The 22,849-nt window shown below is 36.0% G+C and overlaps 1 protein-coding gene across 1 annotated transcript in view; it reads left to right on the top strand.

The window, feature by feature from the left end:
- cdh23 (cadherin-related 23) overlaps nucleotides 1-22,849 on the top strand; it is a 328,046-nt gene that overhangs the window by 248,789 nt on the left and 56,408 nt on the right. Inside the window, exons 28-38 of the mRNA XM_055162881.1 lie at nucleotides 319-467; nucleotides 12,067-12,127; nucleotides 13,034-13,182; nucleotides 13,742-13,877; nucleotides 14,758-15,146; nucleotides 18,610-18,711; nucleotides 18,840-18,842; nucleotides 19,685-19,834; nucleotides 20,503-20,631; nucleotides 20,790-20,918; nucleotides 21,670-21,897. Coding sequence (XP_055018856.1) covers nucleotides 319-467; nucleotides 12,067-12,127; nucleotides 13,034-13,182; nucleotides 13,742-13,877; nucleotides 14,758-15,146; nucleotides 18,610-18,711; nucleotides 18,840-18,842; nucleotides 19,685-19,834; nucleotides 20,503-20,631; nucleotides 20,790-20,918; nucleotides 21,670-21,897 — 1,625 coding nt within the window. The remainder of the gene's footprint in view (nucleotides 1-318; nucleotides 468-12,066; nucleotides 12,128-13,033; nucleotides 13,183-13,741; nucleotides 13,878-14,757; nucleotides 15,147-18,609; nucleotides 18,712-18,839; nucleotides 18,843-19,684; nucleotides 19,835-20,502; nucleotides 20,632-20,789; nucleotides 20,919-21,669; nucleotides 21,898-22,849) is intronic.

Below are 22,849 nucleotides of genomic sequence, written 5' to 3'. Positions count from 1 at the left end.
GAGATGTAAGAAGCTCTTGAGGTCAAAGTTTGAAATTAGAAAGCATTTTATTGGCCTGTAATCAGGAGGTGCACTGTTGGCATGCTAGTTGTTAGCTTTACTGCCACGGCAAAATTCTGCTCTGGTCTCTAGTTCTGTTTTTCTCATTTTCAAGACTGTAAAAATCAGGTACAGTATCATTAAGCAGTCACTAAGCCAGTAAACCATTTGTTCATTTTGAAGCCTTTGTTCATGCTTTATTAAGTTAATTAGGTGTAGTTATTATAAAGTGGTACTTAATTAACTCTGATCATTTAAACTTGTATTTTTCTCTCAAAGACAATGGTCCCGCTGGCAGCAGGAGGACGGGGACAGCCACAGTGTTCGTGGAGGTGCAGGACGTCAATGACAACAGACCCATCTTCCTCCAGAACAGCTACGAGACCAGTGTCCTCGAGACTGTGCCCACAGGGACTAGCATCCTGCAGGTATCTATACAAACACATGATCACAACTGATGAAAAACTAAACACAAATAAGAAATACAAGTAGTTTGGCTCAGGATGCATGACTTTCGCTTATGCAGTAACTAAAATATACAAATAAACAACAAACTACATTGAACAGAGTGCAAAAGTGTAGGCCTGTCACAGTAACAAATTTTAAATGGTAATATATAGATGATTATACTGATACAAAATTGTGCCACTAACTATATCCTAAAAGTACAATATTGTTAAATATACTGGCTGCAATAAATAAATAGCAGAATGACACATTTAAGTAGTTAGTTGGTATCTATAATGAGTCATTAAAGTTATTTATTCAGTCTTCTACAAATATAATCTTGTTGTAATACAGAAAAATGGCACAAATTTCTCTACTAGTATAAGGAAAAAGTGCCCATGATACATACTGACCCTTAAAATAGTTGTTCTGTCTGTAAAGTATTCAAGGATAAGGTGATCTTGACAGGCCTACAAATGTGTCACCGTAAGTGTTATTGACAACTTGTAGCTAATAGAATAATTCAGGCTACAGGTATTTGATGAATTCTTGTGTTAACATCTCCTGCTCAGATTGCCAAAGCTGTTCTATTTGACAAGAAAGGTTATACAAAAAAATGCAATCTAGAACGTGTGATTGCAAGACAACTTCTGACCACAGTTGAGTGTTGTGAAAAATCTCCTTTACTATTCTATCCTTTTCTCGATCCTGGGTTATATCAGGCTGCGAGCAAGCATTTAATCATGTGTTTATGAAAAATATTGTGCAAAATTGACAAGAGTCTGCAATAGTCAGTACTGAAAAGAGAATCATAATTAGTCTGGTGTGTGGTTGATGCATTCAGGGAGTAAAGATCTGTCCAGTGTAATTAAAATTTCCCAAGACACCCTTCTATTTGAATGATATTTATGGTATTGATGTATGTAGCCAGATTGTCTAGTCTGATTATGGTCGATTTGCAGTTCTAGACTTAAAGATTGAATGATAAATTTGACGTTTCCTTATAATTCCAGTCAAATTTCAGTCACATAATCACAAATGCACGGCGTTGTTTGTTTTGTCTCCTTGTTGGCTTCTTGCCGGAGACATTGCGTCGCCTTCGGTTGTGTCAGTTTCACACTCTCTGGTCTTCTGTGCGGCGGCCGCCTGAACGAAGCGTTGTACGATCTGCGATAGGAACCGAACCTCTTCCAGTTTTTGAGTTGGGGCTCTCCCGACTTGCTCCTGCTCCGGAAACTATCCTCGTAGTTGTCGTTTTCAGAATCCCCATCTCCCTTGGACGGCTGGCACACCACGACGAAGGCTGCTACTCCGGCCAGAAACAGAGACAAGCCCAGAACGATCATGATGGTGAACTCTGGGTCGTGAATGTCGGAAGAGTAAGATGGAGGGAATGGGACAGAGGGAGGGGTGGAGGAAGGAGAGACAGAGGAAGGAGCAGAGGAGGGGGAAAGAGAGGGAGGAATGGAGGTGTGTAGGAGGCTAGACAGCGTGGCCAGGGTGGAGTTGTCTATCCCAGTGGGGAAAGTGATGTTGGTGCTTGGGTCAGTAGTGTTCATGTTGTCTGGAGACCTAGGAAAAGGACATTATTTACATTAGGTAATTGAAAACCTGAAAATGTTTTTTGGAGACAGGAAAATGGCTCCACCAGGTTAGGTCAGAAAAATGTTGTATTTATATTATTTTTCGCAGTATAGACAACCTAAATGCTAAATAGAACATCCCAGGTAAAGCATTAACATTGTCATGGAGACGAGCAGGTTGCATACCCTCCACTATTAAAGTTACGCAGTACATTTATAGATATATTTGTATGACTTACTGCTACCCCATTGCAGTCATGCTCAGATTATTAGAAAGACTGAGACTAAAATGACTATACTATTTTGACTAGGGGGTGTGCAAACCTATTAAAATATCGATATATGGCATTGTTTAATATGTTGATACAGTATCAATATCGAGGGCTGCTGTAACAATATATCGCCAAGAGTATTTTTTTAGTATATTTTACTCAATTATTTTGTTAAAGAGCTACAGTTTTGTTGTTTGTTCAGAAGAAGGAAATTCGTTTATGCGACACATTTAACATATTCACTGTTTTTAGAATTAAAATGTATGTGTTTCATTTTCACTTCGCACAAGAAGTGTTTTAACAGACTTTTAGTATCACAGCCATGATTTAGCCTTTATTTTTTTATTGAACCATATCATATCGAATTGAAAGCTCACTGTATCAAGGTATGTATCGTATCGTGGTCTATGTATCGAGGTATGTATTGTATCGGCAATTTCTTAATGATACCAAGCCATAATTTTGAAGTTTTATTAGACAGGTTATGTACTGCACAACAGCATAGGGCTTCACAAAAGTTGTTGATTTGACCAAAAAATCAGACAGTGAAACAGTCATTTGTCCATTTGACCCATTCTTTAAAGCTTCAGGGGAAACCTTTTTATGCTCTTCAATCTTTTTTTTTTTTTTTTTTGATTGATTGAACTGATTATTACTGCAATGTATAAAATAGAATTCTCTCTGGAACCATGCCCAGTTTGCTTAGTACAGGTTATGTTTTCTTCAGATCTGACGTTGATGTGAGGGTGAGGGGGTCTTTTGTTGTGAGTCAGTGGCCTAACCAAGCAGAGTAAGCATATTTGAGATTAATATTCATATACACATGTACAGTATACCCCGGCCCACTGCTTCTCCGCGCACATGTGTCGAGTGTTTGGCATTTGCAGCAATTATGTGGTTATTAAATCAAGGTCTACACAACAGTAAATGCTTGACAGGCTTTCCTCAACGTAAAACAAATTGGGTTTATTAAAATGGCCCTTGTAAAATACACTGCTCCCACCTCTTCTAGCTGGTCTCCAATTATCCCCCCTCTCATTTTGCGCGCCCCCATCTTCAGCACAGTAACATTTGTAAATGTCATCGTCCTTAATTCAGCGCAGACAAAGCATGGCTTATCGGTTTAAGGGGAACACATTGGGACGTGAAATTATTTTTAAGACCAAATGCCAGGAAAGCTGTGAAAAGGCCAGTGGAGCGGGGATGGCTCGTTAGAGAGGCAGTTCATTAGTCAGCGACTCCAACACACACACACACACACACACACACACACACACACACACACAAATACAGTCCAGTCCATAGACCACTCCATAGAGCAGACAGTGTGATTAGGCGTACTTTGTCTATGCCTGAGAGCTAAACTAATGTCTGTTGTCTTCATATCTATCAACTACATTTTGAAATCTAGCCCTCAAAGCCCTCAAGCCTTTCAAGTGGGGTTTCGTCACCTGTTTGTCTCAATGGAGATGTTATTGCTCTGCCTGGAATGTGCCCCAGTATGGCTTTAACCTTTTAATCTAATCTATTTTCATTTTTTATATATTTATATTATTTTATTCCTCAAAAACACCATGAGCACCATCTGTAACTTGGCCTTGTGGCACCATCTACTTGTCTCCATGGAGATAGGTATCTTATATGCCATACTGTGGAACATAGCTATAGCATTTCCGTGGAGACATGCAGGTGGTACAAGCCTGATTCATCAGCTGGTTTCACTTCGTAGAAACCCTCTGACCTCACAGGATTAGACTTTGTTCACGCGACTGTAGGCGGGTCCTTTTTTTCATTTAACCAATTGCTGCTATTTGGTTGTGACGTATGTAATGCGCCGCTAGTGGGGCTAACTGATATATTAAGATTTTCACAAATCCCGTAATATAACTTCACTATATAACTTTATAATTCACCAAACATTCTCTTTGTTCCAGCTTTAAATCCTCGATCTCAGAAATCGTTGCCAACACAGAATGTATGGCTTTTTTGCTGATTGGCTGATGCCTGAACTCACAGGCATCAGCGCCAGCCTGGCAAAGGTGCCACCAGACCAACTGTTTACAAGTCAGGTCTGTTGAGTCTTTGTATTTTGTGTTTGATCTTTTTAATGTCATTTTTGAGCAATAAACAAACTATAAATTAATAAATGCAAGATACAGACAAGTTTAAAGCCATACCGTAGAACATTTGAGACAAAGCAATAACATCTCCATGGAGACAAATTTGTTTTTGTTTTTTTTCATGTCAGTAATATTTTAAACACTTATACCCGCTCTGTTTTATCAGACTGTGTTATTTTCTCTAGATCTGGTATAGGATTTAGTTTATGGTTCATTTTGTTCTCTGTCTATAACAAAGTGATGTTTTCGACACTTAAGCATGCACAGTGAAGTCCTGTTTAGGGCATGTCCTCCTCTGTAAAAGAGAATCAGAATCTCAGTGGAACTATTCAGGTTAAAATGAGGTCAAACAAAAAAATCAATACTGCATCATTTTTCAGTCACTTGTTAGTTGTGACAGTTATTTTGCTTATTTTTTAAATTTTCTTACCATTTTGGGTGGCCCAAATAAACAAATTAAAGATACCACCCACACAGTGTAGAAATAATTTAGACATGGTGTTCTTGAACCTGAGAGCTTAGCTAGAGGCACCTGCTTGTCAGAGTTTATAACAAATTTTCTTTGAATAGAAAATAAAAATCTACAATTACCTAAGTTAGCTACAGAGTTATCACTATAGAAATAATTATTATATAGTTTAATGAATATATGTGGGTTACAGGGGCATTGTATGATGGCAGTTCATGTTTGAATTACTGTGATGTTTGACGAATGTATTCTTTACAACTAAACTACGACCCTTCTGTTGCCATGATGCTTTAAAAAAACATCTCTTTTGAAGTAGTTTTGTTTAAATTGTAGAAACTGATTAACTCGAGGCTCTGAACTAGAAAAGTACTACTCTATATTAAATCTATAGACCATTTAAATCCAAGCAAAACCCAAACTAAACCAAGAATAAACCTGAGATGGTGCCAGGTTTTGTGCTAGGTTTGTCAAATATTTGTGTCTCAAAGAAAAGTCTATGAACAAAGTAATGTGCATAATTATAAAAGAACTAAAATACCCACAAAAGCAAAACTAGAAATCAACGACAATAATGAAAATGATTAGAAATTAATGTTAATGTTTGACAAAAGTAGTTTTTGGATACAAACAAACTGTGAAATACAGTTCTTCTTTTCTGCTTTAAAATAACATAATTTTGAAGTAGTTTTGTTTAAATTTTAGAAACTGAATAACTCGAGGCTCCAAACTAGAAAAGTACTACTCCATTCTATGTTAGACCTTTTAAACCCAAGCTAAGTAAACCAAGAATAAACTGAGATAGTGCTAGATTTTGTGCTAGGTTTGTCAAATATTTGTGTCTCAAAGAAAAGTCTAAGAACAAAGTAATGTTCATAATTATTAAAGAACTAAAATATCTACAAAAAGTTCTTCAGTTCCCTGAAATGTCTATAGCCAACCATTAACATGATGGTAAACAAACACATTTTCATAGACACAAAATCTGCAATTGCCTGAGTTAGCTATAGTTATTAATTTTGAAGTAGTTTTGTTTACACTGTAGAAACTGAATAACTTGAGACTCCAAACTAGAAAAGTACTATTCTATATTAAATCTATAGACCTTTTAAGCCCAAGCCTAACCCAAACTAAACCAAGAATAAACCTGAGATGGTGCTAGGTTTTGTGCCAGGTTTGTCAAATATTTGTGTCTCAAAGAAAAGTCTATGAACAAAGTAATGTGCTTTATTATAAAAGAACTAAAATATTCACAAAAGCAAAACCAGAAATCAACGACAATGATGAAAATTATTAGAAATTAAAACATCAAGCACAGTTTGTATCTTACTTTTTATGTGATGTATTTGCCACAGTTTCATAATTTCAATTCCCTAAAATGTCTATAGCCAACCATTAACGTGATGGTAAATAAACACGTTTCCATAGACACAAAATCTGCAATTACCTAAGTTAGCTATAGAGTTATCACTATAGAGATAATTAATGTAGAGATTGATTAATAAATGAAGGTTACAGGGGCATTGTTTGATGACAGTTCATGTTTAAATTACTGTGATGTTTGACAAAAGTAGTTTTTGGATACAACCAAACTGTGAAATACAGTTCTTCTTTTCTGCTTTAAAAAAACATCATTTTGAAGTAGTTTTGTTTAAATTGTAGAAACTGAATAACTCGAGGCTCCAAACTAGAAAAGTACTACTCCATTCTATGTTAGACCTTTTAAACCCAAGCTAAATAAACCAAAAATAAACCTGAGATTGTGCTAGGTTTGTCAAATATTTGTGTCTCAAAGAAAAATCTAAGAACAAAGTAATGTGCTTAATTATGAAAACTAAAATTATGAAAACTAAAATACCTACAAAAGCAAAACTAGAAATCAACAACTTTACAGAAAAATCAATAGTGATAGCTTGCACTGGTAAATACATTTCTGCTCTTGAACAATGATGAAAATTATTAGAAATTAAAACATCAAGCACAGTTTGTATCTTACTTTTTATGTTATGTATTGGCCACAGTCACATAACTTCAATTCCCTAAAATGTCTATAGCCAACCATTAAAGTAATGGTAAAGAGATAATTATTATATAGATTGATTAATATATGAAGGATACAGGGGCATTGTATGATGGCAGTTCATGTTTAAATTACTGTGATGTTTTATGAAAGTAGTCTTTGGATACAGCCAAACGACGAAATACAGTTAAACAATCCTTCTGTTGCCATGATGCTTTAAAAAACATCATTTTGAAGTAGTTTTGTTTAAATTATAGAAAAGGCTCCAACCTAGAAAAGTACTACTCTGTTTTAAAAGTATAGACCTTTTAAACCCAAGCCAAACCCAAACTAAACTAAGAATAAACCTGAGATGTTGTTAGGTTTTGTGCTAGGTTTGTCAAATATTTGTGTCTCAAAGAAAAGTCTATGAACACAGTAATGTGTTTTATTATAAAAGAACTAAAATACCCTTAAAAACAAAACTAGAAATCAACAAGACAAGTCAGCAGTGATAGCTTGCATTGGCAAATACACTTCTACTCCTGGGGTGAATCTACAAATCTCTTGAACAATGATGAAAATTACAAAGTACAGTTTATATCTTACTATTTATGTTATGCATTTGTCACAGTCTTTTAACTTCAACTCCCTAAAATGTCCATAGCCAACCATCAAAGTGATGGTAAACAAACAGGTTTCCATAGACACAAAATGCACACTCTCCCTTGAGGGTTTTGGACATTTAAGCAGTGTAATTTTCATCTGAGTGACTGTCTATTTCTTATTTTAAGCATTCACAAACACTGTAATCTCATAACCATAAAAACCACAATGAGAAATACATACTCACTCCAAAAGTTTGCACCTTGCTCTGTTCCAGTAACTTGAATCAGACTTGCTTGGTGGCTCCAGTCCACACTTGTTTTCCCCCCTTAAAGTGCTACTTTCCCAGAAGCTGAGAACCAAGAGAGGACAGGGGCAGTAAAAGGGGTGCAGGGGGTGTAATGAACCAATGATGCAATGTGTTTTCTATTGTTTCAACTCAACTCAAGCTAAACTTTTACCCTACACACAAGAATACATAGAGAACAATAGTCCAATGCTTGTTTTATATGTTTGTGATTGCAATATCTTCTTCACTAACTTTGGTTTAAAGTTTGTGCACCCCTGTTTTTGTCCTGAATGGTTCAGTCTGGCGTGTAATACCCCATTCATCACTCTGAGATCTGACCCCCCACACTCTTGTCTCCAGCCCCCCTCCCCTCTCCTCCCCTCTTCACATCTCTTTATAAAGCTAATGAGACTGAAGTTAGGCCCCTTTACTTTAAATGGGGGGAGCAGGAGAGAGGAACAGGCTAAGAGAGGCTCACGGGCTACTGTATTATGTTGTTTTTTTTTAAATACGTTCAAAATACTTCAAAATTAATGGTGTCACAATTTTTTGAGCATGTTTTTATTATGTTTGTCCAATACCTGTGATAGTTGGATAATATTTATGGTATTGCCAGTCCTGTATGAAATTGTTAGACTCTTTTTGTTCGAGAAATATAACTTAAATGAACATAACTATATTAGCCTACTTAAATTTCATTATGAATTGGCACAAATAAATAATAGATTACCCTTTGTAAACAAGGTAATGACCTGTCTGAGTTTGAGATTTCTGCAAACATGTTCTGAACTGTTTTGGATTCTTGTGTGTGAAAGGTAAACTGAATCCTGATTGCAAATTTAATCACACTTAATCACTGTTTTTGTTTTGTTTTTGAATCAAAATTGTGCAGCCCTAATATTTATTAAAGGGCCCATATTATTTGATTTTCTGATCTTTTTTATAATGTTGTCTCCTTATCAAAAACATACACAAACTCTACATATTTAAGCTGAGTTCTTCTCTAAAACAGAACAGAAAACACTTTTTGCACCTTGTGATGTCATGTGGTAATACAGGAAGCGCTCCACCTTGTTTTTTCAAACTCCATACACTTTGTCTAGAATTGTTGGATAATTTCAGCCCTGGAATTACCAATCTCAGCTGGACAAAAGGTAAAAGTTGGCAATTAGCTTGAAAATGACCACTTCATGACATCACAAGGTGGAACACAGAGCATTTTGATTTTTGGAGATGTAGATAGACTAAAAATACAGGGTTACAAACATGTGTGAATGGACCAAAACCCAACTCAAGGTCTGTTTTTGATGTATGTATGGATGATGATGAATGTATTCACTCTTCCTGAGTTTAAATTTTAGTTAATTTCTACTTTTGCGTCTTATCTAGTATGTGCTAAAAAGTGTTTATGTATACTTTCTATAGTTATTGCCAAGATGTGAATTTAATAATGATAATGAAGTGTGGTTTAATTAATGATGCATGTTGGTGTATTAAATTGGTCCATTTTGGTTTTCTTTGAGTGCACTTTCTGAAAGGACACATGAATTATCTTGTATATTCTCCTTCCGTTATAGAATAAGTACAGCCTTACCTGCATGTTGTGGCAGTAAATATGGAATATAAAGTTGCCCTCACCTAGTATTACAAAGGTTATAGAAATTCTTACACTTCGCCAAGAAAGCCCCTGGAGATCTGCTGATACCTGTGCATATGGTTCACAGTGTCCTACCTGACCACACTTGCAGACGGGTGCTTCTATGCTACTCACTGGTGGATACTGAATATTCACTTTGAAAGCATAGCCACAGGTTTGGTTTTGGTCCCCAGTGCAGCGTGGACTCTTCCAGCGCCAGAAGCTGTGTCTCTCCCCGGACGTACCACTCTATGACACCGACAAGTCAGCCTCTGCCCAGCATACTGCACTATTTATCAGTAGTGGTCTGGGAGGCCTAGCTCTCTGTCCAAATTGAGTTTTTTTTGCACTTTTTTTTCTTTTTCTTGGTCGTTTGCCAGTGGATAGTACAGCCGAGACTGTGCCATTGGAAAATTCTCTTCCAAACAGAACTGGGGTTACTGTGGCAACCGCTCTAGAGCAACAAGGAAGTGCTTAGAAGTGTTAATCGACTGGAAGCATTGAATTAAAATGCAGTCCATGAAATTAGAGCTGCATGATTTTTTTGAAGAATTTGTATTATGATGATTATTGGCTCTGTACTTAACTGCCGTATACTGTTACTGTATGCAATTATTATTCTGCTGAATCTAAATTAGAGTGAATAATAGGGAGGTAACAACTGAAATATTGTGATATCATATCGTCAAAAGTCTCACAATAATACCATGGGCCATCACAATATATCGAATTACATGTCTCTTTGCTTAAATTCATTGCTTTGGTGCAGTCATCGCTAAAACAAACTGAGTGAACTACATATACCATGATTATTTGCTCCATTACAGGTTAGACTACATGAAAAGTAATGCAAATAATAATCAGAATCCTAATTTTTAAGCATGTTTAAATCTTAATTAATGGTTTATGATAGAACAAAATTCTTGTCAAGGCATTTTAAAAAGGAAGGAAAAAGTTGCATTGTCACAGTTTTGTTAACGTCTGCAAAATATCGCAATAAATATCGTACCATGGGATGTATATCGTGAAAATACTGTATAGAGAGATTTGAATATTGTTACATCCCTAGTGAATACGTGTAAGAGATCATGGTTTTCCTGTTCAGAATGAATATATCATGTCCCTTTTCACCCTCTCTTTTTTATTAATGGCCCATATTATTATTATTTTTTATCAACATAAAAGAGGCGGCATAATATAATGATTTAGGATCATTTGGGATCAAAATATTTTTGGCCTGCTAAAAATAAGGCAGTCAAAGTGCATTTTCAAAGATTATGATATTTGTAGATTAGTGTATCGATATAATTTGTATGCTATTAACTTGAAAACTACCACTACATGACATCACAAGGTGGTACAGAGCATTTAGAGCAGGGGTCATCAAACTAAGACCCAAAACTACGCCCCTCTGACCGGCCCCCAAGCCCCTCCTCCCCCCACCACTTGAACTGGCCCTATGAGGCAATCCTCAAAAATCTTGGCCTATTTTTTAAAATTACTTGTATTTTGCAGATTTTTTTCATTTTTTTCAATTAAAAAATATATATTTATATGAAGTATTTATATTTATATTTAAATAATTATATGACGTATTTACATTTATTGCAGAATTTTCATCACCTGACTCGAGATCAGACAGTGACAGTCAATGCACATTCAGAGTTCTGTAGTGCAGTTAAGGACAGCACAATGGCGAGTGTTAAAGTACAAAAAGTTGTCAGAGAGTGCTGAGTTTTCAAAGAACAGTGGACAACCAATATTTTTTTTGTTCAGTGTAAGGACCGTGCAATTTGTCTGATATGTAAAGAAAGTGTGGCGGTTTTCAAAGAATATAATCTGCGTCGTCAGGGTCATACAATTCTGTTACACGACCGACCCGACCCTGGCTCCTCATCACAGTCAGGAGCGATAATGCGGTGACCCCGATTTAGAGCTTTGGAGATGCAGACAGAATGTGTGAGTGAAACAAAACGCATCTCCTGGTGTGTTTTTGATGAGGTAACAAGTTTTAAACACAACTTTTAGCACCTCACAACTTACCGGTACAAGTGTGTGTACAAGTGTTATACCACAGAGTCACGCGAACCCCAGCTCAGTGGAAATGGTTGTTTGCACATGTCACCTTGGCTTACAGAGGCATTGTATTCACTTTTATTAGTTGATTTACGGTGATGTCAGTTCACATTTAAATTACTGTAACATATAACAAAACAAAAGTAACCCTGGGATACAACCAAACTTACACGAATACAGTGAAATCATTGGAAGAACTGGACAGAAACTCAGGTTTATAAGATCTAAACCAGTAGTACACCAGGTCAAATCTATCTTTTAAACCAGAATTAAACTAGATTAAAACCAGTATTAAATCAGGACAATTATAATCCATTTGTAGTGGATTTCAGTGTGTTCTTTTCATGGGGTTTCAGCTTCCTATGTGACATTTTGAAGACCTTTGCCCATTCAAAAGCTATAATACGTTTCTATGGCAACAGTCCTCATTCTTTATCCCTCTGAAATCCATAGATATGCTATGTCTGTCAAAATGTTTTTAAAATATATGTGGTCTGTTTTTTTTTATAATAAATGTGTCATTGCAATTACAGGTTCAAGCCACAGACGCAGACCAGGGAGAGAATGGTCGAGTCTTGTACAGAATCCTCAATGGTAAGAGCAATACCTAAAACGTTCTGCAAGTCTTATGTTTCTCTAATTACTAGACCTACTTAATATGGAGAGATATTTATTTGGATATTTATTATAGTTTTATGTCAGTCAAGGAGCATAGAGGTGTTGTCATCTATTTTTATTAGTTTCATCATAACTATTGTGCAATTTAGACATGTTTGGCCCTTGTTTGGCCCTGGTTTCTATAGGTAACAGTGCCAATAAGTCATATCTGCTGCCTGTGTTCAACTTAGAAGCAAAATTATAAACTTGAATAAATAAATTAAGGCTGTGCAATTAATCAAATTTTGATTAAAAATTTTGATTTGTGTGTCACACAATCTCCAAACTCATATAATCGAGTTGAAGCTTAACAAAGTTTATTTTGGGATATTTTTGTATAAATAAGTATATTTATTTTGTTTTTTAATATAGAGATTTAGAACAGTTGGATATATTGTTGATTTTAGATGCATTCATGTTTTTCTATGCCTTATTTCATGTTCAAAGTGTATTTTATTCCGTTTATGTTTTATACATCGCAAAACTGCTCTAAGGTACATAGTTGAAGCCTTTATTAATTTTCAATTTGACCGTTTTTTTTTTTTTTTTTTTCTTTTGAGAGGGAAAAATACTGAATGAATAAATGCATCTAAAAATAATTGTTTGAGTAATCGTGATTTCAATATTGACCAAAATAATTGTGACAATGATTTTTTTCCCATAATTGAGCAGCCTTAGAATAAATAAAATAAAATAGAAAAAGATAGGTTAAGATAGGTTTCTAAATTCTTAAATATAATAATGTTAATTATTTGTTAGTGAAATTACCTGTAGTCTAAACTGTTGTGTGAACTTTAATGTATGTATATGATAAAAAGGCTACTGATTCTTCATGTTTTTCAGGGAACAGTAACGGGTGGTTCAGTATAAATAACCAGACCGGACTGATCACACGAGGGCGCAGGGCTTTGGACCGAGAGACCAGCAGCTCTCATGTGCTGGAGGTGGAGGCGTTCAACAGTGATGAGGGCAGCATGCGGAGCTCTGTCAGGGTAAGGACAGACACATAAACTAAAATGTCTGCTGTTTTGTTGTGGATTCTCTCTCCAACTCTTTGGGTTTGGGGTTTCCTTGTCCCAGCAATAAACAAACAGTTGATAAATGTGTTACTGGCATAATATGGAGATTCTTATCTGTATTTTTGTGTTATATCTGGACATGTCTCTGATGCTCTCTGCTGCTTAAATAGATTTTGGTCCTGTCTTCTAAGCCAGAATCAGTTTAAATTAGCTGAGCAGACACGTCACAGCAACAGTATGTGATGCCTCTGAAAAAAGCAGCAGAGTGCGCCCTTTTGCTTGTTGCCATGGAGATGTTATTCTTAGATGCTTTATCTGAAAGGTTCCACAGTATGAATTTAAACTTCTCTGCCAAGAAAGGCACGTGATAATAATATAATGATAATCAAGACAGTAATAATGCACGTTTTTCAAGGGTTATTTTAGGAATAAAGACATCTATAACTGAATCAATGTGAGATAGTCCAGGTAATAACATCTCCGTGAAGACGAACAGGACATAGTTACATTGTGCACTTTTCATTTGTTGCAGGTGATCATTTATGTGGACGATGCCAACGATGAAGTGCCAGTGTTCACACAACAGCAGTACAACCGTCTGAGCCTGAGGGAGACCGCGGGCATCGGCACCTCTGTCATCGTGGTCCGAGCCACTGACCCCGACACTGGTCTGTATACAGTTATTAGAGGAGGCACATTAGAGGAGTTAAAATGTGACAACATTCATACGATGATAGCAGTCCATCAGTAATGTGCTAAAATGCACCTGTAAATGTCACAGTTCAGGTTCAAATATAGCACAAATTTGTGAATGGACCATAAAATTAAATACAAAGGTGCGGAAATATAATTATTTGAAAGAATTCATTACAAGCACGTTTTAGTTACAGTATCATATATTATATAAATAATAAATCTCTTGTTAATCTCGACTTATCTAAAGCATCAAAAACATGTTTTCAAACATGCATGACATTCAGCTTGGCTTTAACACTTCTGCTGCACTTGTCAGACTTCCTCTTCTTGCTTCCTGTTTTATGATTTTTTTTTCCTCTTTGTTTGACGCATCTAGTCTACGACCAGCTATTTCCAAAACACAAAACACAGCAAGAAGAAATTATACAACTCAGCCTTATTTGGTTATGCAAAAAGGAAATAGGTCATTGCTATTGACGCCACAGTTAAAAAGACAAATTTGTATTTAATATTGGTACATAATTGGCCATTTTATCATAATTTTTTTATTTTATTTGTATATTTTGTATTATTGTATTAATATTTAGTTGTAAAATCAGTTCATACTTCTCTAAAATTGTAATGTTCAATGCAATTGCACATTGTAAATTAATATACAATGTGCAATTACATTGAACATTACAATTTTAGAGAAGTTTTAACTGATTTCGCAACACAATCTTATTAGAAGTCTAAACAAATCTATCTAAACACACTTTGATATTTGTAAATAGTGATTTCCATGTGATTGTGATATATTGTGCATCCCTACTGCTTTAGTGTTTGTTGATTATGTTGTATATCTCTCTTCAGGTGATGGAGGAGCTGTAGCTTATGACATCGTGTCTGGAGCCGATAGAAAGTTCCAGGTGGACTCCAGTACTGGACTGGTCACCACAGTGGAGTACCTGGACTACGAGACCAAAACCACTTATTTAATGAACATCTCTGCGACAGATCAGGCCCCTCCGTTTCACAAAGGCTACTGCACTGTTTATGTCACTCTGCTGAACGAGGCTGACGAGGCCGTGGCGTTCTTTTCAGCGGGTTACGAAGCTTCGCTGAGGGAAAACATTGCCACGGGAACAGAGGTTGTTCAAGTACAAGCCCAGTCTGCGGACAATCTGAACCAGCTGACTTACCGCTTCGACCCAGACACTTCCCCTGTGGCTCTGGCCCTCTTCAGGATCGACAGCGTCACAGTGAGTGTCAAAACAGGGAAGAAAAGTGCATAGAAAATAAATAAATTAGGGGTGTCAAATTATCGCGTTAATTGTGATTAATTAATTACAGTCATATTTAGCGCGTTATGTTTTTTAATCACGTTAATCTCATTTTTAATCTCTAACTTTACTGTTTCTGTATGCGAGTTGCTTTATTATAAAACCTGTTTTTATGTGTTGTTGGGACAACAACACACACACACAAAAAAAACACATTTATATATTTTTTTATTTCGGTAATTCCACTCATTGCCGGAAACCCACACAAAACGCGCGCAATAAGAGCGATGTAAACGTATTGTTAACGTTGGCGGCGTCAGTCGCACAATGGACGAGGTCGAAGAGCCAGTAGAACAGAGGCAGCAGTGCACAGGTAAAAACACATTCGTGTCTTGGAAATTATTCTCCCGATGTGAAATATAAAAGAAAATAACAAATATAAAATCGCCTACAACTTAAATGTCACTGGTGAAAACAACCTGCATAGGCTCATGATGTCTGCACTACTGTCCTATAGTGACCTGCGACACGAGGGGACACGCACACAAACACACACAAACACAAATACACACAAACACACACAAACACACAAACACACAAACACACACACAAACAAACACACACCTTCATCATCGTCATTAACCTGAGAACGCGCGGACCACGTTTCCTTCCATAGTTACTGCGCGGACACCGACGTGCTCCCGTGCGCCGCGTACATTTTCTCGCGTACGCTGCGTAAACCGCGCTTCCTCCTGTGCGCCTCTAAACCAGAACTAACACCAAGACTAAAACCGGGACTAACCCAGTCCAGGACTAAACCAGGACTAAACCAGGACTAAAACCAGGACTAAAACCAGGACTAAAACCAGTGATCTCATATATAAAGCATTTCTCTATTCAGCATAATTTTTAATATGGTTAAGGAAAGACTGGACTTTTTATTGTCTTTAAGTAGACAAAAGTTATTATGTTCAGATTTCCTCGTCTTTGCTACTTTACAGCAAACAGTTTCTTATTCATGGAGACTTGGGCTCAACAACCAATTTGGGGAGATTTGTCAAACAATAAAAATTACTTTATAAAGTCAACTTTTTTTAATCTATATCAGTCTTTTGAATCTGCCACAATAATGTAATAATGAATTTAAATGAAAATACCTCAAACTGAAGGCTTTTCTCAGCAACTTTTAGGTGAGATTAAAATGAGATTAATTAGATTAATTAATTACAGATCATAATTAATTAATCTCTCAATGTTTTTAATCGCATGACAGCACTAAAATAAATATAATAATTAATTAATAAATATTAATAATAATAATAATAACAATAATAATAATAATAGTTTACTGTCTGCAATTAAATAAAAGCATAAAAGCTGAAAAGAAATAAGTAGTATTCAAGAGCTACATTTCTGCAATTGTAGTTTCACATTTATCCTTTAACATTTGTGTGATACTTGAACCTTAACCAAAACTTTTGCTAGTACATTTTAGCACATTTCTGATGGATAGCTTTTTTTTTAAAGTTATGGCCCAGTCGTATGTTCTATTAATTACATAGTTAATTGTAGGTAATGTTGAAGATTGCAGTAACTAAATGAATTGATATGGTAACATTTACATAATGGTTTCATCTCAGTAAAAAATTTAAGGAAAGGAAAGGTTGAAGTTTTGCCTTTAAACAATATACAATTATTAAATTACATAGATAGAGCTTGTATGTATTTTAAAATATTTTAAAAACTTAAAAATCCAATTTTGCTGTAGTACATGTCTCATTTAGTTGTACAAATTTTGCTGATTTGAAAATGTGCAAGATTTAAAAAAAAAAAAAATCTCCTATGACTCACAAACTATTACTAAATCACTGCTACTGTGATGATAGCTTTTCTTTTTTAACTTTTCAGCATTTTTCGCTTACAGTTACAACAGTTCTGATCTTGTGTGCAAAAATCTACTGGTTTTTACACATGTTGCGATTTCTGATCCAAAGTTCAAACCAACTGTATTATTTATCTCTAATCTGAAACCATTTTACATGACATTAGGCTGCTACTGAGTGGCATAATCATCATCATTTGGTGTGAAACTAATGCCTGAGGCTTTTGTTGAAAATAAGTCATGAAAATTTGATAGAAAACAATGATATAATAGTACTGTAGTATCAGATTGAGAAAATCTTTATTGTCATTCTCAGTGAACAAAATAGGAACGAACCTTGGCAATTTGGTGCAACAAAAAACAAGCAATCATAAAAATAAAACACATGGCATTTTTTTAACGCATTCTAAATACAAAATATACAATATGAACAGAATAACAGTGTAAAACCTGTTGTACAAATTAGGATGATTAGGATTAGAATGCATGATTAATCACAGTCAAAACCGCAATTTGAATGGTTGTACTTTATTGTAACGGCTGCAGTTTTTAAGTATCACCATTGCCATTTTCTCCACAAACAAAATATCCTATCCTATTTTGCATAAAAACTTCTAACCCTGTAGTTTAGATCTGTGCTTGACGTTTGGGGGTGTAATGCCTTTTTGCTGTCCTGCGGTGTAACAAGCCTTTGTAGCATTTTATTTTCAAAAGCAATCAATTCCACAACAATTGCAATGAAGCCTTTTCACAAACATCATATATTTTTTGTGTAACTCTTTTTAATTATAGATATTTTAACATGCTGTATGGTTTTTGAGCCACACCACTGGACATTCAATAACACCAGAAATGGGCCTCACATTAAGTACACAAAACATGTTCTGAAATGTGATTCTTTTATTAGTTTGTCAGTTCATATTTCAGTCTCTTTTCAATTCTTCTGGAAGGAAAATCGCAATGCTTGTCAGAAAAATCACAATTCCATTTTTTTCTCCACAAATAATTCAGCCCTGGTACAAATCGTAAAAATGAAAAAGGGAATATAGGACGATATATGTCGATTTTTTTAAAAATTAATTATGTTTTGTTTTATCTCTAATCTGGTCTTTTGGGATTTGTGACTTGTTCCACCCACTGTCAAAAATATAAGATGATATTTATGTTTTTGCACTAAGGACGCAGTTTTGTCTTAAATGGCATATTAATAATTTACTTGGTATTTTGCTACTTGTATTTTGTATTTTGGTACTTGCTACAGAGAATGCATTTCAACTATATACATCTGATTTTGCAGCTTCAAAGTCCATAGTTTCTGCTCTTTCTATTACCAACAGTGTAACTGGATAACACCTCCTCACTGCTCAGTGATTTTGGCTCCCTTGTTGCTGCATGGCTGTAAGCTGATCAAAGAGCCTGTTACTTTGAAGTTTTAGATGAGAAATACTGACTTTTCTTGTTCTTTCTGCTGTTCAATGCTGCTTCTTAACTTTTGGGGAAATGTGTGATCTTGAATGAAATAATTATGAGAGAATGATCTAATAGTTTGTGCATTTGTAGGGTCGAATCACAGTGACAGGCCTGCTGGACAGAGAGAAAGGAGACACGTACACTTTGACAGTTGTCGCAGATGATGGAGGACCTAAAAAGGACTCAACTGTGGTGCGTGCTTTTTTAAAATACACTAATTTTCCATCATTTTTATTTTAATTATGCTTCACTGTACTGCGTTTGCCTTTATAGAAAACTTAACAGCATTCATTTTTCATTCATGCTTCATGGATTTACAGAAGGTAAGAATGCTTTCTACAGTAAAAAGTTTATTGAGTTTTTTTGTTGTGTGTCCATACCATATGTTACAGTTTAAATTATGCTGCATTGTTTAAGTGTTACAGCAAGAAATGCTCATTTAAGGTATGTCTATTTAAGGTATGTATATGAAATTATAAGTTTTAAAGTATTTTTAAATGGGCAAGTTGAAAAGCTGACCCTCACGTATAGGGAATGGGAATCTTAATAAATAAACACAAAATGCAATTAATCATTAAGGTCCATCATAAATCATAAAGGTAAAGGCTCTGTACTGTGTCTTGCCCCATTGCAGATATATAAGGAGCTTCTGAGGTAAAAATAAGTCTGTTGTCTGCATTGAAAGCATTTTATTTTTCAAGAATCAGGAAGTATCCATTGGCATGCTAGTTGTTAGTGTAGCCCTCGCAGCAAAACTCCACACTTGTCTCTAAAAGTAAACTAATTATGGTAAATATGAAATGCAAGAGGTAAGTGAGAAATAACTTTGGACCACTTAATTAGCTATTTTTTTCCCCTACTTTTAACACAGTAAAAATCAAGTGCTGCTAGGTATACCTTTAAAGCTACCACCTGTAAGTTTCATAGATTTTTTAAACCAATCAATGGCAGATGTGAACCCTGCTCCCCTCTCCCTCACCTGGCCTATGTTTAGACTCACCTGTGCTCTCTGGTTTTCTTCTGTCACACTATTAGACTCCAGTGATGTAGATAGTATCTGGTGGTTTTATGTGAGAACGAAATGGGTGGGTCGGCCAGTCTAATCATGGATGGTAGCTTTAAGGACATTTCAGAGTAGACATTTTTAAACCTGTTGTTCTCGTAGGTTTCTATTACAATCTTGGATGAAAACGACAACAGCCCAGAGTTTGACATCACGTCCGACACGTCCGTGGACATCTTTGAAGACACGCCCATGGGCAGGAAAGTCGCCGTGGTTTTGGCCAGAGACAAAGATGCTGGTTTGAACGGCCTGGTAAGAAACTATAGTAATTTAAGTTTCACATTATGCAAGAGCAAGCGTGTTTCCTTTCTTAAGCTACATGCTGAGCTACAGTGAATTTACTTTGTGACTCATTCCAGACGTCATAAAATCCCCACTGAAATAAGACTTGTGAACTTTGAAACAAGCAGTAATCAGAATATCGTTCTCAGCTTTGACAATTTGGCCTGGGAAATATGGGAAAAAAAACATATTAGTCCTCATATTGAATTTTCAGTTCCATTTTTTTTCTTTTAACAGTGTATGAAAATGTCTTACAGTATAAATTGTATGAACATAAAAGAAAGAATGTATCAAAGTTTGAACTCCAAATGCATGCTTTCACTGACTGCAGATCTCTCCTTTTAAAATCGCTGTTTAAAACTATTGAATCAATATTTTATTTGATTAAATGCACAGCCCTAGATGAATGTAACTTAATGTTAAAATCAATTGTGCCGTATTTGACCCACTGAATAACCACACTTTCTATACTGACTGTCTTAAACCTTGCTTGTAAAAACCATTGTAAGATCATGATCATATGCCTGGAAAGAATATAATATAATCTACCCTGAGAAAATCCTGTTCATTTGTGTTTACGGTATGCTAGACTGACATTGACTGGCCAAAATTCCCACTCCTTTTGTACTGTCTTTCAGGTAAACTTCACTCTGGTGGCTGGGAATATGCAGGACGTGTTCAAAATCAAGACGGTCAACCACACGTATGGAGAGGTCTATGTCAACGCCTTTTTGGATAGAGAGTCAGTGGACCGCTACCTACTCAAGGTCAGTACAGGATCAGTCAACACTAAATGTAGTATTTAGCATCGTCAAATCTCCTCTGGTTAAACATTAGATTAACTGAAAATTCCTTGAGGTGTAATAACACAATCTCAAACTCTGTAGTGAATAATTTTCCACCTTTTTACATAATGTCATTGCAGGTGAGGGCCACAGACAATGGTGCCCCTCCCAGATACACGGACCACTCTCTCACCATCAACATCCTGGACGTGAACGACAACGCTCCAGTGATCCAGAGCCAGAGGGGCTACAACGTCAGCATCAGCGAGGTGGGACATCAGTCACCTCAATATTCATATTATAAAGATGATTTAATAATTTGAGCAAATAATACACTATAATAATATATAATACAATATAACAGTATATAATAATACTATAATAATACTTATTAACAGGGAGCAAAAAGCGCGATCACATTAGCCCAATTCTTGCGTCATTGCACTGGCTTCCTTTTAATTTTAGAATTGATTTTAAGATTTTATAATTTGTTTTTAAAGCTTTGAATGGACTGGCCCTACAATACATCTCAGACCTCATCCAGATTTACACCCCAGCATGTGTTCTGAGGTCCGAGAGCCAGTTCCAGTTCGTGGTGCTTAACTCTGGAACGCTCTGTCTCCCCACATCCCAACATCCCCCACAGTGGAGTGTTTTAAGTCTTGTTTTAAGACCCATTTTTATTCTCTGGCTTTTAATACATCATGAGTTGTGTGGTCTTCTGTGTATTCTATTTATTTATTTATTTATTGTTTTTATCTATAAAATTTTTTAGTATTGCTTTTATGTATTGATTTTATTATTATTATTTATTTATTGATTCTGTTAGTTTCCTCATAGTTGGAACATAATTCTGCTCAAAAATATATAGTTCCAGCTATTATATACTGAACAATAAGTTGAGTCTACTTTAAATCCAATTAGTTTATTGTCCTGTCAAATTAAGCATTTTAAAAACATACATTTTCCGATTCAGCCGTTATATATTCTGACACAGCACTGATGTCACTGTATTTTCAGAACGTTGGAGGTGGCACGTCTGTTCTCCGCGTGATTGCCACTGATCGGGACATCGGGCCAAACGCCATGTTGTTTTATTACATCACCTCCGGAAACCAGGACCTGACGTTCCGCATGGACCGTGTTACTGGGGAAATGGTGACACGCCCTGCCCCTCCTGATCGGGAACGCCAAGATGAATACCTCCTCACTGTCACTGTGGAGGACGATGGAAACCCACCGCTCTCAGTAAGAAACATCTAAATATAATGGCTAAACAATTGTCTCCAGCCATTGTTATGAATATAAGTGGGAAAAATACTAAAAGTGTGAATGAGTGGTTAAGGTGCACTTTGATTGATCCCCCATGAGGGAAATTCATTCTCAGCATTTGACCCTTCCTTCAATGCTGCTGGGGCCGTCTGTCAAGTTCATAGACCATATATATGAGTGCACATAGCTAACGTGCTAGATGCCGTGTGCCAAATAGGAAGTTTGCCAGGAGGCTCTTCCGGTTCCTTCTGACCCTGGCTCCAACTGACTTACTTTACGATCTTGTCGTTCCTCTCTCTGTAACTGCTGCAGTAAGCCTCATCATTTTGGTCTTTACATGTTTGTATTAACCCGCTCTACATGATCCAGATTTTATTTTTTTTCCCGCTATTTTGTCTGTCAAAAATATCCTATTCATAACATAGATCCTGACTCCAGATTCACTCTTGTATTGTGGGCATCTCGAGCCTCTTTTGAGCAGCGCTGAACGCTATGGGTGACGTCACACTCGCTTAGTCCACTTCTTTTATACAGTCTGTAGTCAAGAGCCATCTCCAGATCCGGACCTAGGCTTGGCCAAGACTAAGTTAATTGGAAGATTTTTACCTATTTTACCTCAGGCGACCAAAATGGAGTATTATGCATGTTTATTTGGTATAGTATGGAGATAATTTGTCTTCCCATATATATTTTTTAAAGAAATGTATTTACATTATGTCACTTTTTTCTGGTGAGAGAGAGTCTAGCTTCTCTCCATGGAAATGTTTTTGCATTTATTATTAGGTTGCATTTATTCAATTACACATTAAGGTTTACAGCCATAATGTGGAACTTTCCAGGCAAAGCAATTATATGTCTATGAAGAAAAGCAAAGGAATGTTATATAGTGCATATTTAAAGTTTTAAGCCATGTTATAATTCTGTTAAC

The sequence above is a fragment of the Boleophthalmus pectinirostris genome, unplaced genomic scaffold, assembly GCF_026225935.1.
Source record: "Boleophthalmus pectinirostris isolate CB_2022bp ecotype Guang Dong unplaced genomic scaffold, ASM2622593v1 HiC_scaffold_5, whole genome shotgun sequence".
In the NCBI taxonomy this organism is placed as follows: Eukaryota; Metazoa; Chordata; class Actinopteri; order Gobiiformes; family Gobiidae; genus Boleophthalmus; species Boleophthalmus pectinirostris.
This window is presented reverse-complemented; position numbering and strand designations above follow the sequence as displayed.